Genomic DNA, 17946 nt, shown 5'->3' on the forward strand with positions numbered 1-17946 from the left:
AATCCTCCTTCCCAACCTTAGGTTAAAATCTAGTGCAAAATTGATCTTCATAATTATTGAGGATCGGCGTCTAGAGACAAATTGTCAGTAAACGGGGAATCGGGACAAATGTTGGCGCCGATTGACCGCCAAGGTACCAATGCGAACGAAGAGCCGGTTTTAGACTGTTAACTCGTATCTAATATATTGTGGCGGAGGTTCCGAGACACACACACACACACTCCGAGTTTAACAGCTGGGGGCGCTGGGCGGTCGGTACCAGTGCTTGGGCAGACAGTGCAGGAGCTGGTTCTGTGCTCTCCTGCAGAGAGAGAAGGGTGATGGATGGATGAAGGGGGAGCTCTTCACCCGTCTCTCTCTCTCTCTTTCTCTTTCTCTAGACCTGGGACTGGGTAACAGCAGCTGCAGCGGGTGCTGAAGAATCTGTAGCTTCCTAAAGGCTGAGGGGAATTCGTTTTGCAAACCCGGGGACTGGGAGCAGCGTCTCTGTAACCGGCACCTCTCTCTCTCTCTCTCTCTCTCTCTCTGTTTATGGACAGGCCATGGCCACCTTGGTCTGCAGGGTCCAGTTCCTCGACGACACCGATCCGTTCAATAGCACCAACTTCCCGGAGCCCACCCGGCCCCCGCTCTACACTTTCCGAGAGGACATCTCGCTCATCAATCAGATCGCGGGGCTGCACCGACTGCTCCAGGCTCCGCACAAGGTAAGACACCGCGGCCACAGACCAAACCGGTCAGCAGGGGTAATAGACTCCTCTTGCCGGAGAGGTGGGGTTATTTATTAGCTCTGATTGGTTCAAATATGTTGGTGGTGGTGGGGGATATGGGGGGTCATAATTTATTTTGGTGGGGGGGGGGTGGTGGGATGTAATTGATTAGATGGGGGGGGGGTGCTGCAATATGGGGGAGGGGAGCTGTAATTGATTAGATGTGAGGGGGTGTAATTGAGGGGCGGTTAACTGTGCAGAGGGTGTAATTGGTTACTGTGTTGGGGGTGCTATAGCTGTGGCACTCGGGTGCTGATGATGCCTGTCCAGCCTCGTGTCTCCCGGATACTAGTTAATTCGTCTGTTCGTCTACAACTCAACTCTCGGGGTACCGCAGTGCGGGTGCCGGCCCCCCTGTGTGTGTGTGTGTGTGTGTTGGGGGGGTCCTGTAGCAGCTTGGCCCCCAGATTGCATGGGTGTTGGGCTCCCAGGGAACTACTGCCACCACCCTTCTCCCTCCTTCCCTCGGAGCTGGGCACGAAGGCGAGCATTGTCCTGCCTGGTGCTGGCGGGATGTGTGGGTATGTTGTGGGTATGTATGACTGTATGTCCAGTGGGTAGGGGAAGGAGCCTTTCCACATCCCGCCAGCAATGCTGCCTTAGCTTCTGACTGATCCTCCTTTCCCCCCCTCCTCCCCATCTGTTCTCCTTTTTTATAATCTCCTGGTTTTTCTTTTAGTGGTCAGGTTGTAGTTTTAGATCCACTGTTTTAATGAAGTCTGATCGCAGCCTCTTCTAATCCCCATCACATGTTTCCTGTATGCGTCCTGCTGTCCTCTCTCTCTCTCTCTCTTTCTCTCCCTTCCCCCGATATGTTTCAGACTTTCTCATCAATGTCCCAACTTGTCAACCGATAAAAGGCACATAGATGTTCCGAGCGAATGTGCTGGGGGTGGGGGGCAACTTGACTATTTTTCGACTTGTTCCATTTTTAGCCTGGTATTTTATCAGCAAGTTATGCAGTCGTGCCCCCAGCCCCTTCCCCACCCGCACCAACACCACCCCCCCCCCCCCCAACCCCCGGTATCGCCATGTAAGCACGAACTGACATTACTATGTTTTTGTTAATCCTAGCTGGCCGCCAAGTGGGAGTTGTCTCTCCACAGATCAGGAGAGTTCCGGATGTATTCTCGATCTATGGATTTTCAGAAGGGGCGCTAACAGCCAGCGTGTCTGGCTGGGAGAGGAGGGGTATCGGTCAGCATTCCCACTGTTTGACCAGTGAAGCCCACTGGAAAGAATACTTGTGTGGGCATGAGTGATTAGTGCGTTTATGCCTCCCATAATGGAGTAACTGTTTTGGCATTTACTGTTTAGTTTCATATGAAGAATAACCATTTAGCTAACATGCTGGTTGGCACCTCGTACCTGTAGAACCACAGGTTCCCAACCTCCAGAGGGAGGGTCTCAATCATTAAGTCTGCAGGATTTGTTGTTTAATGGGTATGATGATCTTTGTGCAGTAGTGCTTTGTATTGCTCCAGTATGCCTGTATGGAAGTCTGTTTTGTTTACAAGGAGTGCCATGGTGATGAGGGCATTGTTATGTTGGTCTCAGATTATGTGTGCCAGGCACTTGCCCTCATTGTCTACTGTACATTGCTGTTGATGCAGTTGAGTTCTAATGAAGATCTACATTTGTCCATGAGCTTGATAAGCTGTTATGCAGTTACAAGCATCTTTAACTTTTATGCCTTTATACCCTGTTCCACTAACTTTGTTTCTGACTCCAGCTCCTTGTGCATTTTCCCACCTCTTCACTCCACCATTACAATTTGCTCCAAAGACCCTTCCTTTTAAGACACTTCCTTAAAACCTACCTCTTTTGATCAGGCTTTTGGTCACCCTGCCTGGTATCATCTTTTGCTTGATGTATTTTTTTTTCATATTCCCTGAAATGACTTGGAATATGTTTTTTAAATGTTTTAAGTATGAGATATTCAATTACATGTTTTGTACCCACATGAAGTGTCTTTACACAACATCTATTGTACAAAATGTGCAGAGGGGAGGCCTGCCTATAATTTAATTGTGCTGCCATTTGGAGATGTTTTGGGTACCTCCAATAGGAAGGAGGGATATTGGCTCTGATTAGAAAGGGGTTAGGACAAGATCATGGAATTTGCTACCCGACATTACCCTTGAGCACCAAGACTGGTCAATATAAGGCTGTAACAGTTCAGTGAAAAGGTAGCACCTCGGCAACCAGGGATGGTGGATTAATGCAGTGATGTCAGTGAAACCCACATCATGAGAATTCTGTTCTTTGATGGGGAGTTTTATTTAATGTTTATGGTAAAAATAGACACAACTATATTGCCATTCAAATTTTAAATGTTTTTAGCCATTTCAGATAAATAAAAATTGCATTAGCATAAGGAGCATAATAAACAATGTTCTGTGTGTTTGAGCTGCTTATTCTATCTCTCTTCAAAGTAGAGTTTTTTTTTAGGTGTCGGTGCCTTGGTTGATTGCTTTTGCCTTTTCTTGCTGTAAAGTGAGAAAACAAGAACTCGATGGAGGTAGGGCTATCCCAGCATCCAAAGCTGTACTGAAAGCCCTTTATTAAAATTATAGGTTTGAACTTTTCTCAATGATTTTCTAAAGCCTATCTTTCATAAATTTGCTGTCGTTTCACTAGGATATGCAGTAGCTTGCTGAAATGGCTATTCATTGTGTGACCCAAGATAGTAAGTCTAGTCTGCAGAATTTAAAAAATAAAACCTGTTACTTGTCAAGCCCGGTCCTCTTCAGCAAGAGTCACTGGATAGCTGTTGGGTAAATGAACTATTCCCATCCTAACTGAGTTAATTATGGTGGTTCTCTCACTTTCGGTGAGATTGGCTAACTCTGCACAAGCCAGGGTTTGAACCTGGGTCCTTTTATGCTTGGCTCAGTTATTGTCAACCTGAGTGTGATGCCACTGGGATACAAATGACGTTTTTTTTATTTGAGTGGTTTCAATCACCACACTGGGGTTGCGATTTACAGATGGGAGTGGAGCTGAGAGATCACAATCGTGATATGGCTGGACACGAGATTGTTCACTCATGAGATTGCAATCATGCTCAGTATGGGAGAATTATTGGGCTGCATGTAAGAACTGTGTCTTTGGTGTAATTGCTAATGTGACTGCAACCAACAATTTTGACCTATTGATAGCTAACCTAGAAATCACTAGTTTTGAAGAGTGTGGCTGTACCACAATGTGTAATAGTAGAGACCTCAGATGCTCCTCATTCTTGCCTATCAGTAGCCTGACATCCAGCTTAGCTGATGTGGTACACTAAATGTTGCAACACTAAAAGGAAATGTTAACTGCCTTCCGCCAGTCAGCCTCTACTTGCATTGCTTAATGAAGTGGAATTTGAATCATAGTTTACGGCACAGAAAGAGGCCACTTGGTCCATTGTGTCTGCGCTGGCTGAAAAATGCACCACCCAGCCTAACCCCACTTTCCAAAATTTGGTCCATAGCCCTTGTTAAGGCACTTGTGTTGCATATCCGGATACCTTTTAAATGTGTTGAGGGTTCCTGTCTCTCTCATCCTTTTCAGGCAGTGAATCCAGACCACTACAACAGTCTGGGTGATTTTTTTTTTCTCATCTCCCCTCTAATCTTTATACCATTCACTTTAAATCTATGGCCCCTAGTCACTGACCTCTCTGCCAAAGTAAATAGGCCCTTCCCATCCAATATATCCAGGCCCCTTGCAATTTTGTGCATCTCCATCAAATCTCCCCTCAGCTTCCTCTGTTCCAAGGAGGAGAACCCCATCCTATTCAATCTTTGTTTAAAGCTGCATTTTTCCAGTCCTAGCAACATTCTCGTATATCTCCTCTGTACCCTTTCCAGTGCAATACATCCTTTCTGTAATAAGGTGCCTGGAATGGCACCCAGTATTCAAGTTGTGACCTAACTAATGATTTATATAGTTTCAGCACAAACTCCCTGTTGTTATATTCTCTACCTCATCTAATAAAGGAAGGGATTCCACATCAGAAACGGAAAATGCTGGAAAAACTCCAGGCCTAACAGCATCTGTGGAGAGAAAGAGTTAACATTGAGTCCACATGACTCTTCTTTAGAGCTCTGAAGAAGTCATACATACTCAAAATGTTAACTGTTTTTCTCTCCACAGATGCTGTTAGACTTGCTGGAATTTTTCCAGCATTTTTTTTTTGTTTCAGATTTTCAGCATCAGTGTTTTGTTTTTATCAAAGGATTCCACATGCCTCAACCACCGTATTGACCGGCCCTGCTACCTTCAGGGATCTGTTGACCTTCACCCCAAGGTCCGTCACTTCCTCTATACTTCTGTGTTCTCCCATTGATTATGTAATCCTTTGCCTTGTTTGATCCCCACACTTGAAGTGAAGCAACTAGTAATTTTACTGTCTCCTGGTGCTTTAGTGTGATAAAGGTGGGGAAGACACTGGTCCAATAAAGGTGGGGATGACCAAAAGAGAGCCTTAAAGAAGGGCGGACTGCAGGAGGATTTTTAAGGAGTAGATTTCAGACTTGGGCCTAAAGGTTCTGAAGCATAGGCACCATTTTTGTGGGTAAAAGGAAACTGAAGGTTGGAGAGAGACAAAGCCACAGTGGAGGGTGTTGGAGGTGAGCAACTAGGATGTTAAGGTCATGAAGTGAGTTAAATATGCAGAAATTTGAGGCATTGAGAGATTTGAGACCAGGATGATGGATGAGCAGCACTTGGTGCAGGATAAGATATGGGCAGCAGAATTCTGCAATAGCTGGGGGATAGGAGGCTGGCAGGAGAGTATTGAAATAGTTGGGGTAGATCTTTGTGCAGTAGTGCAAAATGAACGATAGTGGATCAGCAGCCTGCTTTACGTCTTTCTTGACCCCCTCCTTGTTTAATTCCATTGAAGTCATACAAATGACAAATAATGACCTTGGGAATAAAGATCCTGGACAGTGTGGTGTATAGTGCTGTTAAGCAATAAGTATCAGATTTAATGGCTGGCCTGAACTGGCTTGTCATTTGGTTGTGTGGAGAGTAGAATATAATTTCAGGGTTTTTCACTTCCAAATTGGTGACCAATGAGCCTTTTTTTTTATTTGCAAAGTGCATGTTTGATTTAGGGCAGCATCACATTTAATGTGCCATGTCCTCCGTGCATGACTGTCATATCGACACGGTACACTTTTTCATATGAACAAAGATATGTGCCAGAGAGGTGATGGGACATGTGAAATTGCACAAGAGTTGGGCCTTTAAACAGAAAAGAGGAGTAAGTTGGAGGGAGCTAATTAAAATATGGAATTGTCTGGATAAACAAATTTTATCCATGCCAATCTGAATGGGGAGAAAGTAGTGGAAATCTGTGATTTACTGAGAGGTTGCCTTCATTGAAGTTAAATTGGAACTGAAACTATTATACCCTGTTCATACTGAGCAAAAAATCACTCTTCTCATTAGAAGAGAGAGAATATGTTGATGGGTAAAAAGCCACATTTATTCATGATGTGGGAGGGAGGCAAGTGAGCAATACAGGAAGGGGCTAGGGGTGTTACTACAGAAGCCACTGCAAGTAGGATTGTTTTTGCAGAGAGGAGAGCCCATTAAAGGTATTTGTGTTAGCCCTTGTCACAGGGTTTAATATAGGACAATACTTCTTAAAATGATTGGGTCAAAGATCACTTTGAATGCCTGAAGCACACAATATATGTTGAGAGATGAGGTTGTTTGGACATGGAAACCTGGAGGAGAGCAGCAGATAGTTTAGTGGTGAAAGTTTCTTCTCCACATGCTTGTGTGTACTTTTTATATTTGCGATGGGACTGAGGAAAATGTCAGTCTGCATTCCACGTGCCCTCTCTTAAATTGAAATGCTCTACTACCACATAACACTCCATCTGACAGTCCAGCCTTGCACTGATGAATGCCACATACAGTAACCCGAGTGCATTCAGTCATCGTGGTTCTGTTCTACTATCTGCCACCACCCAAAGTGTTGACTTCTTGTGGGCTTTGCCTTGCTTTTTTCCCCCCACATCATTCATCCATTGCTTATTGTAGCCTTTTTCATTTTGAGAGCCCTTATGTTGAATGATAGGCTATTTTTCTATGTGGGGGGGCTGCTGTCACAGGACCATTAATCTTATTCTCATGACTTCCTTGTACTCCTAGGGTATGGGGGAGAGAGAGGAGAGAAGGGGGCACTGATCAAGACTGGGCTTGCTAGCTGCTGCTGCTTTTTTGATGCAGTTAACTTTTCAATGTATTGCTTGTGAGGAGATTTTTAAGTTTGTGACTGAAGGAATTCAATGTTGATTAAGGCATCTGAATATGCTTTCCCCTTTGCAACAATTATGAATTATTCCAATGGAGCTACTTTAACATAATCTTTTTGATAAAGATTGACCTAATCATCTGATCTTAAACCTAGTTCCATGAGATGGAAGGCTGAATTTTACAGGGGGTGTATTCCTTGCCCCCCACGTAACCCCACACACTCCCCCCGCCCCCCAAATAAAAAGCTGCTCCACAGGCGATGATATGCTGGGGGTGGCCTTAACAAGGTAATTGTTCGACTCTTCACACCGCCCCCACCTCCCCACCAGTGGCAACCAGTCACAGAAGCCAGTCTGGGGTTCTTGGTTGGGGAGGGGTTGAGGAGCCCCTCAGGGAAGGGTGTATGCGTGTGGGCGGTCCAGTTTTGGAGACTAGAAAGGGGGTTTGGAGGATGGAGAGAGTCACTAAGTAGGGGTACATATTTTTGGGGAGGGTGTGTGTGCCCAGTGGGCGCAGGAACCTGCTAAGGGTGGTACCTCACCTCCCCTCCCCTTTTTTCACCTGAGATGGCATAGTAGCAGGCTGGCCTCCTTTGTAATGCCTTCTCCAGCTGAATGTTTGTTTGTTTTAGTGCAGCGGTGATGGAAACATACTGTTAATTGGCTATTGAGGCCCTTAACTGGCCAATGAACCAGCAAAAGGGTGAGGGCTGGGCAGGAAGGGGGTGGGCTCGCCACCTATCCTATTTTTATATGGCCCTCTGCCTCAATACACCACCGGGGGTGGCCATAAAAACCCCCCCCCCCCCCCCCCCCCCCACCGAGTCTTGAAGTCTATCAAAAAGCTGCCCTTAAAATAACATTGGGCTAGATTTTCACTTGGCATAAGCAATAACAACAGCTGTCGGAAAAAAACTCACTTTCCGCTTTAACATTTAGGAGTAGTGCAGAAAGGCAATGCATTTAGCCATTGTTTTCAATGCCTGCTCGTGGCAGCCATGCCATTAAATTGTAAATGTTTTCTAAATATTTTCATAGTATCCAAGCCACAAGAGTACAATCTTCAGGGCAGTGACTCACTTGGCTGTTTCAATGACATTGCTTTGGGGAAAGAGGGCAAAACATGAGGTCAAATATTGGAAAAAAAAAACCCTGCTTGTTGGCAATTCATTCTATTTTTTTAAAAAAACAAAATATGATTCTTTTAACATGTCTAGTAACAGCATTTTCTTTTTGCTAAATAGGAAATGATCATGAATTGCACTTATGCTCTTTAAAATTAGCACATTTGTATACCTTACTTTTAGTTACCTCCTCCTTACATGCATCCTTCACTCATTTGTCACTGACATAATCTGTTTCTTTTCCCTTTTTTCGGTTTCATTGTGCAAGAACTGGACAAGCAGCCACCTTGTCCTCTGGAGCACCCTTCATATTTCGTTCTGGCTATTTTTTTTCCTTTGTCTATATTTTCAAAGCCCCTTATCTCCAGCCTCCGTGTGTGATGTGTGCTGTGGCTCTCCTACCACTTGGAAACATCTTCCTGTGTATGAAAAGCATTGAAGAAATTTATGCATATCTTTTCTGATTGATGCATTTGACTATGATGTAAGTAGCAGTGCAATACATTATTAATGGAGCACTTTTGGTGAAATGATGCACACTTCAGTACGACCTTGCCTTTTCCTGTTCTGCAACCTTTTAATGTTGGTAGATTTTGTGTGAGGGTCAGTAAGTTCTGTGACATTGTGGCGAATTCTTATCCATTGTAACTGTGGCACAACTGCTGGTCGCAGCACATCAATCATGTGAAGGTTCCTTTTTGCTGAGCAGATAGCAGCACTAAATTCTGAGACACCTTTTTTGAGCCACTAACACTTTAAGCCCTCCAGCCCAACATCACACATGGTAATTGGAGTATTGGAAGATGGTTCAAGCGAAATCTCAAGCAATTGTCTTGCAACGATTCAGCAGAATGGGTTAGATCGGGCGTATCAAACATTCAAGCGATACTTGCCACTTTATGCCATTGCTGGACCTCTGATCCCTACTTCACTTTAGCCTACTTGTTGTTTTCCTGTTGTCGAGTGCTCAGCCCTTCAATCAATTTCACATTCTTTGCAGGGAGAAACCGTGTTTCTCTGTTCTGCGATTAAGCATGGTTTTAAATGCAGTTATACCTGATAATAAAAGATGAAGCAGGGGAATGGAAAAGAGGAGGTGCAACAGAGAGAGGCTCCTTCTTAGCCCTATATTAAAAGGTACAAAATATGAAGGCCAAAAAGTGTTGTGTGAAGCAGACTTCCTCAGAATGTTTACACAGTAACACAAAATCCAGGAGCCACTTCACACACGAAACCAAAACCAGGGACGGCAAGATGGGAACCTGTATTCATGTGGGGGAATGGTCACAATGGCAAATCTAGCAAAAAAAAGGCGGGTGAAGATATAATGATCCACGTAGAGACTGAGACCTTTTAAAGAGATATAAATTTCCCAGTGAATTTCACGTTTTAAGTCTTTTACTGTAAAAACAAAACTCTCTCAACAGAGAACTTCAAGCTGTATTTATACATTACACTACACTCAGCAGAAATGTAGCCAAGTCCCAAGCTCCACCTGGATTCAACAGGATCTCTTCTCCCTAGCCCACCAGGGTGAATCTTCCAGTGTCCTTTTAAACAAAGTCCCCTTCTGAATGCACTTCCATAGCAAGGCACCCTCTGGCAACTCCTTGGTTTTTAACTTTTCACTGAGCTTTGTTTCTTCAAACAGTAGATATGACCTCATTAGCACTCGAACTTGGTAGTTAACCCAAAAACATCCTTTTCTTCTGCCTGACATGGCAGCACCTTACCCTAAATGTCTCTTTTTGACTGACAGCCTGTACACAGCAAGGCCAGCTGCTGCCTCCTTATGAGTCTGTTTTTAAAATTTGCACCTTACAGATTGAGTTTCTGCCTCCACAGCAGGCAGGTCACGTGGGTCTATCTCCAGGTGGATTCAGTATGAGGTCACATGGGATTGTCTCTTGGCAGGTTTCATAGGAGGTTACATTTCCCCTCTCTGAACTAGATTTTAACTTTGAATTAAAGGAGATGGTTTAAAACATAACCATCTTATAAAGTCCATTTGTAACACTGGTGGAACCTGGTGAGCTTATTGTCAAGAGCTCTTTGGAGGTGAGGCAGTGATTGGATGTGCACGGTTGTTCCAATGCCTACCGTTCCTGATCTCTCTCTCAGAAGTGTAGAGATGTGGAAGAAGGGAGTAAAGGTGACTCAGGACAGAAATTCCTGAACTTGTTTTGTGTTGACTTCAGCCTGTGGTTTAAAAAAAAAATGAAAAGAAGGGCATGTCTTGTGGTGATGGCATTATCCATTATGATTTATATTCCTAATCTTAAATCATGCAGTGCCTACAGTATGAGGCAAGGCGATGTTAATGTTAGCAGTTAATGCAATGAAGGTGGGGTGGGGGGGCACGGTACATTGTCAATAAGCACTCCAAGCTGTGATGGGGAAATGGCATCCAAAGAAAGCTTGATAAAAGCCAGAAGTGTGATCTTTTGAATAGTGAAGGTTAGAGTAAGGCACACAGATCGTGATAGGAAGGAAAGATTTCTTATTTCTTCACACACACACACACCAACCCCTGACCAACTCCACTTTTGGAGGTCCCAGAAATGATGATTACAAGGTGTGTGCACAACAGAGTGTGATGTATTTGTGGCTTTGCTGCTAACAATCCCTAAGGCAGCCAGTTGAAGTATAACAGATTAGGAATGCAGGAGGTCAAACAAAACTGGTGCATTCCTGACCTGAAAAGTAGGTGGCTCAGCCTCTGGTCCATTCTGTCTTTTGAGCCCTGAAAGGGCAAAGCTGCTGCCTTCTACTCAATACCTATTTAGAACTGTGAACAAGAGAAACCTTTTTGTCAGAGTGGAGGCTGTGGAATTCTCTTCCAGAGTTAGTGGTCAGGACATAAAGTTTTAGTGACAAGCCGCCGTATTATTTTTATCCCAAGACAGGATTAGGCCGGGTCATTTACTACAAATGTTGATGTAATGGCTCAAGCCAAGAGATGCTAGGTATCTGGAGTACCTATAGATAGTTGAGTCACAAGCAAGTACTGGTATATAACTAGTACAGGTAAACTATTTCAATAAATTTTTGCTGCATGTAATCGCAACTAGTGCAGAATATCTGATCAGGCCCACCATAGAAAAATGAATTTGATCCCCTGGGTTTTGCAAGTTTTCAAATTACTTTCTTCACTTTTTAATCTGAATGCTGACCTGTTGAGTACACTGCTATACTAGCCATTTCTTTATATAATAGTGAAATAGACTCCAATAGTCCAAAAGAATGAACTGTTAAATTCTGTCACATTTTTTACTTCTATTAACTCCCAATGGTAGCATTTTTGATTTACTTCCTGCACATTAATACACATTTCGTTTCATATAGTCAGAACCAGCCAGCCTTAAATGATGGAGATGGTGTTTATTGTGCGCTGGGAGCTCCCGGTATGCACTGAGTTGCAATTTGTGCTGAAACTGGTGCAGTTTCAAATTGGAGTAGAGCACCCTGAAACAAGAGGGGGGTGGTGGTGCTGATTTAACTGAGGCAACCTGCCCTATCAGAGTTGCCAACTCTTCTGGAGATCTCCCGGGATGTGGCCGAGGTCTCTAGGGTGCTGACGTTACTGGTTACTGCTCAACCACTGCTCTGGATCAGTGGTGTAGCGCTCTACCTTCTACCAGTGCAAAGAGTTCTATCTGCTGGCATTAACATAACCAGAAACTGGCCAAAGAAGAAAAGAGATTGGGGAAGGATGAGGAGGAGAAAGGGAGAGTAGGGATGCAACGAGAGGAGATACAGGTAGGTGGGTGAACAGAGGCATGAGAATATTTATTTAAAAAGAGTGGTATTGGCCATGGAAATGTTGGCACTTAACTTGGGATAATGTGGCCCTTTTGAGGAGTGCCCCAAAACTCTACTGTTGTGCAATCTGTTGGCTGGGTTCATGTCAGTCTGTGCTGGCCAGTTTTGACTTGTGAAGTCCAACTCTAGATTATCTTTGACTGAAGCGCCTAGTTCAATCACCATCGCAAACACACTGACTCTGCTGTGATAATGCTCCTGTTAGTTCTTGGGATGTTTTATTATTGTGCTATAGCAATAAGTTTTTAATATTCTAACTACTCAAAGAAATGTCTTTTTATTATGCTATTGGATTTACTAGTGATTATTTTTGAGTTTTGGATCCTCAAAAGTCAAGACATCCTTCCATGTGACTGGGTTGGGCAGGGTAGATAATTACTATGTAATTTTTTAAAGTCAACTTGGTTAGTCTTTCCTGATGGCTGTAATCTCAGTTCAGACACCATCCTTATAAATCTTGCCTGTTCTCCAGTGCTTCTTTGTCCTTTTATGTAGTATTGAGATCAGAACTATGCGCATTACCCCATCACCATTTGAATTTTCCAACTCTTCTTGGAATTATGCTGGCATGGGATTTCCCCAGATATCTGGAATTCTCCAGACCCAAGAATGGTCATTCTTCATACTAATGGTCATTGACTAACTGTGCAAACTTGCTACTGCAGGAAGTGGTTGAGACAAATGGCTTAGTTGCTTTCAAAAGGATCAAGCGTGTCAAAGAGGGAATATATGCTGCAAAGCTGAGATAAAGTAAATGAAAATTGGAGAAGATTGGAATGCAGCATAAACTTAGGCACAAGCTAGTTGGGCTGAATGGCCTGTTTGTGTTGTATACTGTCATTACAGCTGGTGTTCCCCTGACACCACCTCCCCCATCACAACCAAAGATTGATCCAATTGACCCCTTCCTATATCTCTTCTACATGCTGCCCCTCAGTAACCTCATCCAATAGCACAGTTTTCACATGCATGCTGACATCCAGTGCTACCTCACCACCACCACCTCTCAATTCCTCCACTGTAGCTAAATTATCAGACTGTGTATCCAACATCCAGCATGAGAAGAGCAGAAATTTCCTTCAGCGAAATATTAGGAAGACTGAAGCCATTGTTTTTGGTCTCCACTCCAAACTTTGTTCCCTTGCTACTGACTCAATCCCTCTCTCTGGCAACAGTCTGAGACTCAGTCTGGTCAAAACCTTTCACATTTGACCTGGAGATGAGATTCTGACACCCCCCCCCCCCCCCCCCCCCCCCACTTTCTTGTCATCATGAAGGTCGTCCATTTTCATCTGCGTAACTTACCTCTGTCTCAGCTCATCGACTGAAACCCACATTTGTGCCTTTTTGTTACATCTCGACGACTGGTCTTTTCCAATGCATTCCAGGCTGGTCTCCCACATTCTATTCTCTGTAAACTGGAAGTCATTCAAAGCTTTGTTGCCTGTGGATTAGCTCACCTCAAGCCCCTTTATATATTGCTTCTGTGCACACAGGATTAGATTGGCTCCCAAGCAACGTCTTGATTTTAAAATTCTCATCCTTGTTTTCAGATCCCTCCGTGGCCTTGTTCCTCCCTATCACTAACTTCCTTCAGCTCCGTTACCCTCCTCTATCTACTCTCCTAATTTTGGCATTAAACCTATCTCTTTGACCAAGCTTTTGGTCATCAGACCTAATCTCTGTGGTTTTGTCAACCCTTATAATGCTCCCGTAAGGCGTCTTGGGATGTTTTATTATCGTGCTATAGCAATAAGTTTTTAAACTCTCTTTAATTCCATTACATTTCTATGGTTGCAATACCAAATTGAAATGGGATTGCATTCTAGGATTTTGTGATTTTTTCGACATTCTGCTTTGTTCTGCTCAGCATAGAAGGCTTAAAGAAATGAATTTCTTACAGAATAAGGAAACGTGTACATTTTGATCACTTGAACCTTCGAAGGGGAAAAAAAAAGATTTTAACCAACACTTATTTCCCAATTTTTACTGGTGTTCCATTTTCTGGTATACAAGACCACTTTGGATCAGTATTCTTGTTTCCCAGTTTTTAACTTTTTTTTTCATTCTGGGCACCTTTTTATAGCATCAATCTGTTTACTTCATGAGCCAGGAATCCTGCTCACAAATGGGAGAAATAGTTGGTGGCCTGTTAGAGCTGGCACTTTTATACATGTTGTATTTGAAGATGGTGATGGATGGGCCTCTCTTGGTCTGATTATCCTCTGGCTTTGCAAGCAGTACAAAGAATTTGAAGTTGTTGCCTTGCAAGCCTCTACAGTATGAGTAGCACCTAGCGAATTGTGGGGAACCAAGGGTCTAATGAAAGTGAGGAACTTAAAGTAATTAATGAAAGACACTGTTCTGGAGAAATTAATGCATCTGAAAGCTGGCAAATGTCCTGGTGCTGATTGGCCTACATCCTAAAGTTTCAGGGGGTGGCTGCAGAGATGGTGAAGGCATTGGCTTTGACTTTCCTGAATTCTTTAAATTCTGGAATGGGCCCCATGGGTTTGAAGGCAGCAAATGTAACCCTGCTGTTCAAGGAAGGTGAGAGAGAGAAAACGGGCCAGTTAGCCAGATATCAGTAGAAGGGGAAAAGATTTGAATCTTAAGGATGTGGTAACAAGGCCTTAAGAAATTGCAGAGCCTATAATAGAGTTGTGTTTAGCAAATTTAGCTTTTTGAACATTTAGCTGATGGGGTAGATAAGGGATGTGGTATACTTGGGATTTTAGAAGGCCTTCAATAAGGGGCCACACAATGGGTTGTTTTGTAAGATTAGGGTTAGGATAATAACATGGATAGAGAAGTGGTTAAAAAACAAGTGGATCACTTCAGAGTGGCAGGTTTAACTAATGAAGCACATGTGGTTGGGCCTCAGCAATTTACAACTTGTATCAATGACTTGGATGCAATGTATCTAAGTTTGTCAATCATACTTTCCCACCCAGCTTGTAAGCTGAGGAGAACATAAACCTGCTGTAAAAGGATATAGATGGTTAAGTGATTGGGTAAGAAAAGTGGTAGATGGTGTATGTGGAGAAGTGAGAATGGAAAAAAAAATACTGAAATGTTGGGATTCTGAAGGAGCTGGTTATCTTTGTACACAAATCACAGTTGACGCACAAGCAGAACAAGGGGTTGGGATGGCAAATAGTATATTGGCCTTTATTGAAAGCAGGTTGGAGCATTAGAGTAAGGAAGTCTTGCTGTAATTGTACAGGGTTTCAGTAAGACAACATCTGGAATAGTGTATACAGTTTGGTCTCTTAATGAAGGAAAATATACATGCTTTAGAGGGGCTCAACAAAGGTTCACTAGGTTGATTCCTGGGATGAGAGGGTTAGATCTTTTATGAGGAGATATTGAGTAGAATGAATTTTAAAAGGATGGGTGATCTAATTGAAACAAGCAAAATTCTTGGTGGCTTGACTGGCTAAGCAGTCTAAAACCAGTAACATAGGTAGGCCATTTGGCCCTTCCAGCCTGCTTTGCCATTCAATAAGATCATGGCTGATCCGGTTGTTGTCTCAGCTCCACTTTCCTGCCTGCCCTCATAACCCTTCATTCCCTTGGCCTAACAAAAAAGCTGTCTAACTCTGCATTGAATAAATTCAAAAGATCCAGCCCCCACTACTTTCTGGAAAAGGAGAATTCCAGGCACCTCTGGCCCTTTGGGAGAAAGAGAAAAATTCTACTAATCTTAAAACCACACTCCCCCTAGTTTGTCTCCCCAACAAGAAGAAATATCCTCCTGGGTATCCACCCTATCAAGTCCCCTCTGGGTGTTGTTTCAATAAGATCACCTGTCATTGTTCTAAACTCCAATGGATATAGGCCTAACCTGTTCAATCTTTAAGTGTTATGATCCATCCTGATGTTAACACTGGACAAGTCAGATCCCAGAGTGGAACCTGACTTGGTAGACCCTAACTTTCATTTATTCTTTCTTTAGAAGCTGTGGAATCTGTTACTGAACAGATTCACAGGAGTCTGCTATTTTATTAAACAAGAAGAAGAAATTACACTAGACAAGGAAGGTTGAAAAGATTTCAACACCAACAAATGCCAAATCTCACTCTTCCTTCACCCCAGCTATACTTTCAGAGACTCTCTCTCTTTCTCACACTCTACAAAATCTGTCTTGTACTCTAATATTCACAGCAAGTACAAGTGAACTGATGTGCAAACTGTGGCCGGACACACCATCCTCCAAAGCCGCTGAAGCAGATTCTATGGATTTCTCATCAACCCAGCACCACCCCCCCCACCCGATGCAATGCATGTCACGCTGAGCTAACCAGTGTCACTGAAACACTGTCTGTCTCACAAGGGCTTCCAATTTCCATGCTCCAAGAACTCGCCCTGGAATTCTCTCAAGCGGTGCTTTTGCTCTGACGTCTTCAACAAGGATGGGTTTCAGTCTCTCCTTCTGATGTTCCTTTCCCCTGGAACCCTGTGTACATGGGAGCTTTACCTTTCACGTGCATTCACAGATATTTGGCTGTGTCAAGCAGAACACCACTGCTCCAAAGGCCCATAGCAAGGAGCCACCAACCTTCAGCTGCCTCCTCCGATTTTCTGGCTTCTCTCAAGCCCATTGCACTTCAATTCTGCTCCCTGGAGCATTCTCTCTTTTTAATTCAGAGCCTTTTCATCTGCTGTACTTTAATTTCACTTATTAGGACCTGTTTTAGATTCCTGACTTTATCCCTTAACTGGAGTCTCTTGGGACCTTTTTTTATTCCACTCCTTGGTTTGGGACCACCTTTGCTTTGGCTCCCCCTCCCCACTTAGTAGAACATATTCTGTGGAGTGGTGCTCTTCTTTTAAGTCACGTGACCTTTTCGTGCTATTTCACTTTTGGATGGTCTTTTCCTTCTCTGCTGGTGCACAGAGCTAGCTTCCTAGCTGAAGATATAAAAGAACCAAACTGCACTTGTTCGCAGGCCTGTTTACTGGCCTGAAGATGGCAAAATCCACTAATTGTGCATCTGTGGCCATTCCAAGGCCAGCGACTGCACAGAGAACTCCAGGGCCTGCTGGGAACTGTAGTTCCTGCACTCCAATGGACAAATCTCCAACTTAAAAGATACGTGTTTTTCTTGTCTCTTTGGGGCTTGTCATAATAAGCCAACCTCTTCATCCCAGGAATAAGTTCAGTGAACCTTCTCTGAACTGCTTCTAAAGCTATTGGATCTTTTCTTAAATGAGACCAAAACTGCACACACTGCTCCAGATGTGGCCTCACCAAGGCTTTGTACAGCTGCAGTAAAACTTTCATATTTTTATTTTCTATTCCCCTTGCAATAAGTGACAACATTTCTTTTGCTTTCTTAATTATTTGCTTTAACTGCATGCTAACTTTTTGATTCATGTACCAGGGCACCTGGATCCATCTGTACCACAGAGTTCTGCAATTTTTCTCCATTTAAATAGTATCCTGTTTTTCTATCTTCTGTCAAAGTGAACAAGTTCACATTTACCCATGTTATACTTCATCTGCCAATTTCTTTTCCCATTCAACCTGCCTATATCCTTTTGCAGGGTCTGTCCCTCCCCTTGACAACTTACTTTCCTACCTATCTTGGTGTCATTGACAAATTTAGCTACCATACATTCAGTCCCTTCACACTATATCAATGACTTGGATGTAATTAGTTGAGGGCCCAACACTGATCACTGTGGCACTCCATAGTTACAGCTTGCCAACATGAAAAAGACCCTTTTATCCCTACTCTCTGCTTCCTGTTAGCATGTATAAAGGATTGGTTGGCTATTATGTTACCTCTTACACCATGTGCACTTAGTCTCAGGGTAATGGATTGGCCATTTAGGAAGTGATTTCTTCATTTGGTGGTCTGTGAATCTTTGTCTGAACATCCGTTGATAGAGAATTCTATTGAATATGTTCGCGACCAATCAATAGATTTTGGGGAATGAAGGGAGTTGAGAAATAGGATACAAAGG

At 43.4% G+C, this 17946-nt stretch overlaps 1 protein-coding gene across 6 annotated transcripts in view; it reads left to right on the top strand.

The window, feature by feature from the left end:
* The first annotated feature begins 298 nt into the window (after positions 1-298).
* Positions 299-17946, top strand: part of LOC121275666 (FH1/FH2 domain-containing protein 3-like) — a 592370-nt gene continuing 574722 nt past the window's right edge. For all 6 annotated transcript variants that reach the window (XM_041183184.1, XM_041183185.1, XM_041183186.1 and 3 more), the window contains exon 1: positions 299-707. In XM_041183184.1, coding sequence (XP_041039118.1) covers positions 543-707 — 165 coding nt within the window. In that variant the 5' untranslated portion in view covers positions 299-542. The remainder of the gene's footprint in view (positions 708-17946) is intronic.

This window comes from Carcharodon carcharias, chromosome 3 (assembly GCF_017639515.1).
Source record: "Carcharodon carcharias isolate sCarCar2 chromosome 3, sCarCar2.pri, whole genome shotgun sequence".
Taxonomy (NCBI): domain Eukaryota; kingdom Metazoa; phylum Chordata; class Chondrichthyes; order Lamniformes; family Lamnidae; genus Carcharodon; species Carcharodon carcharias.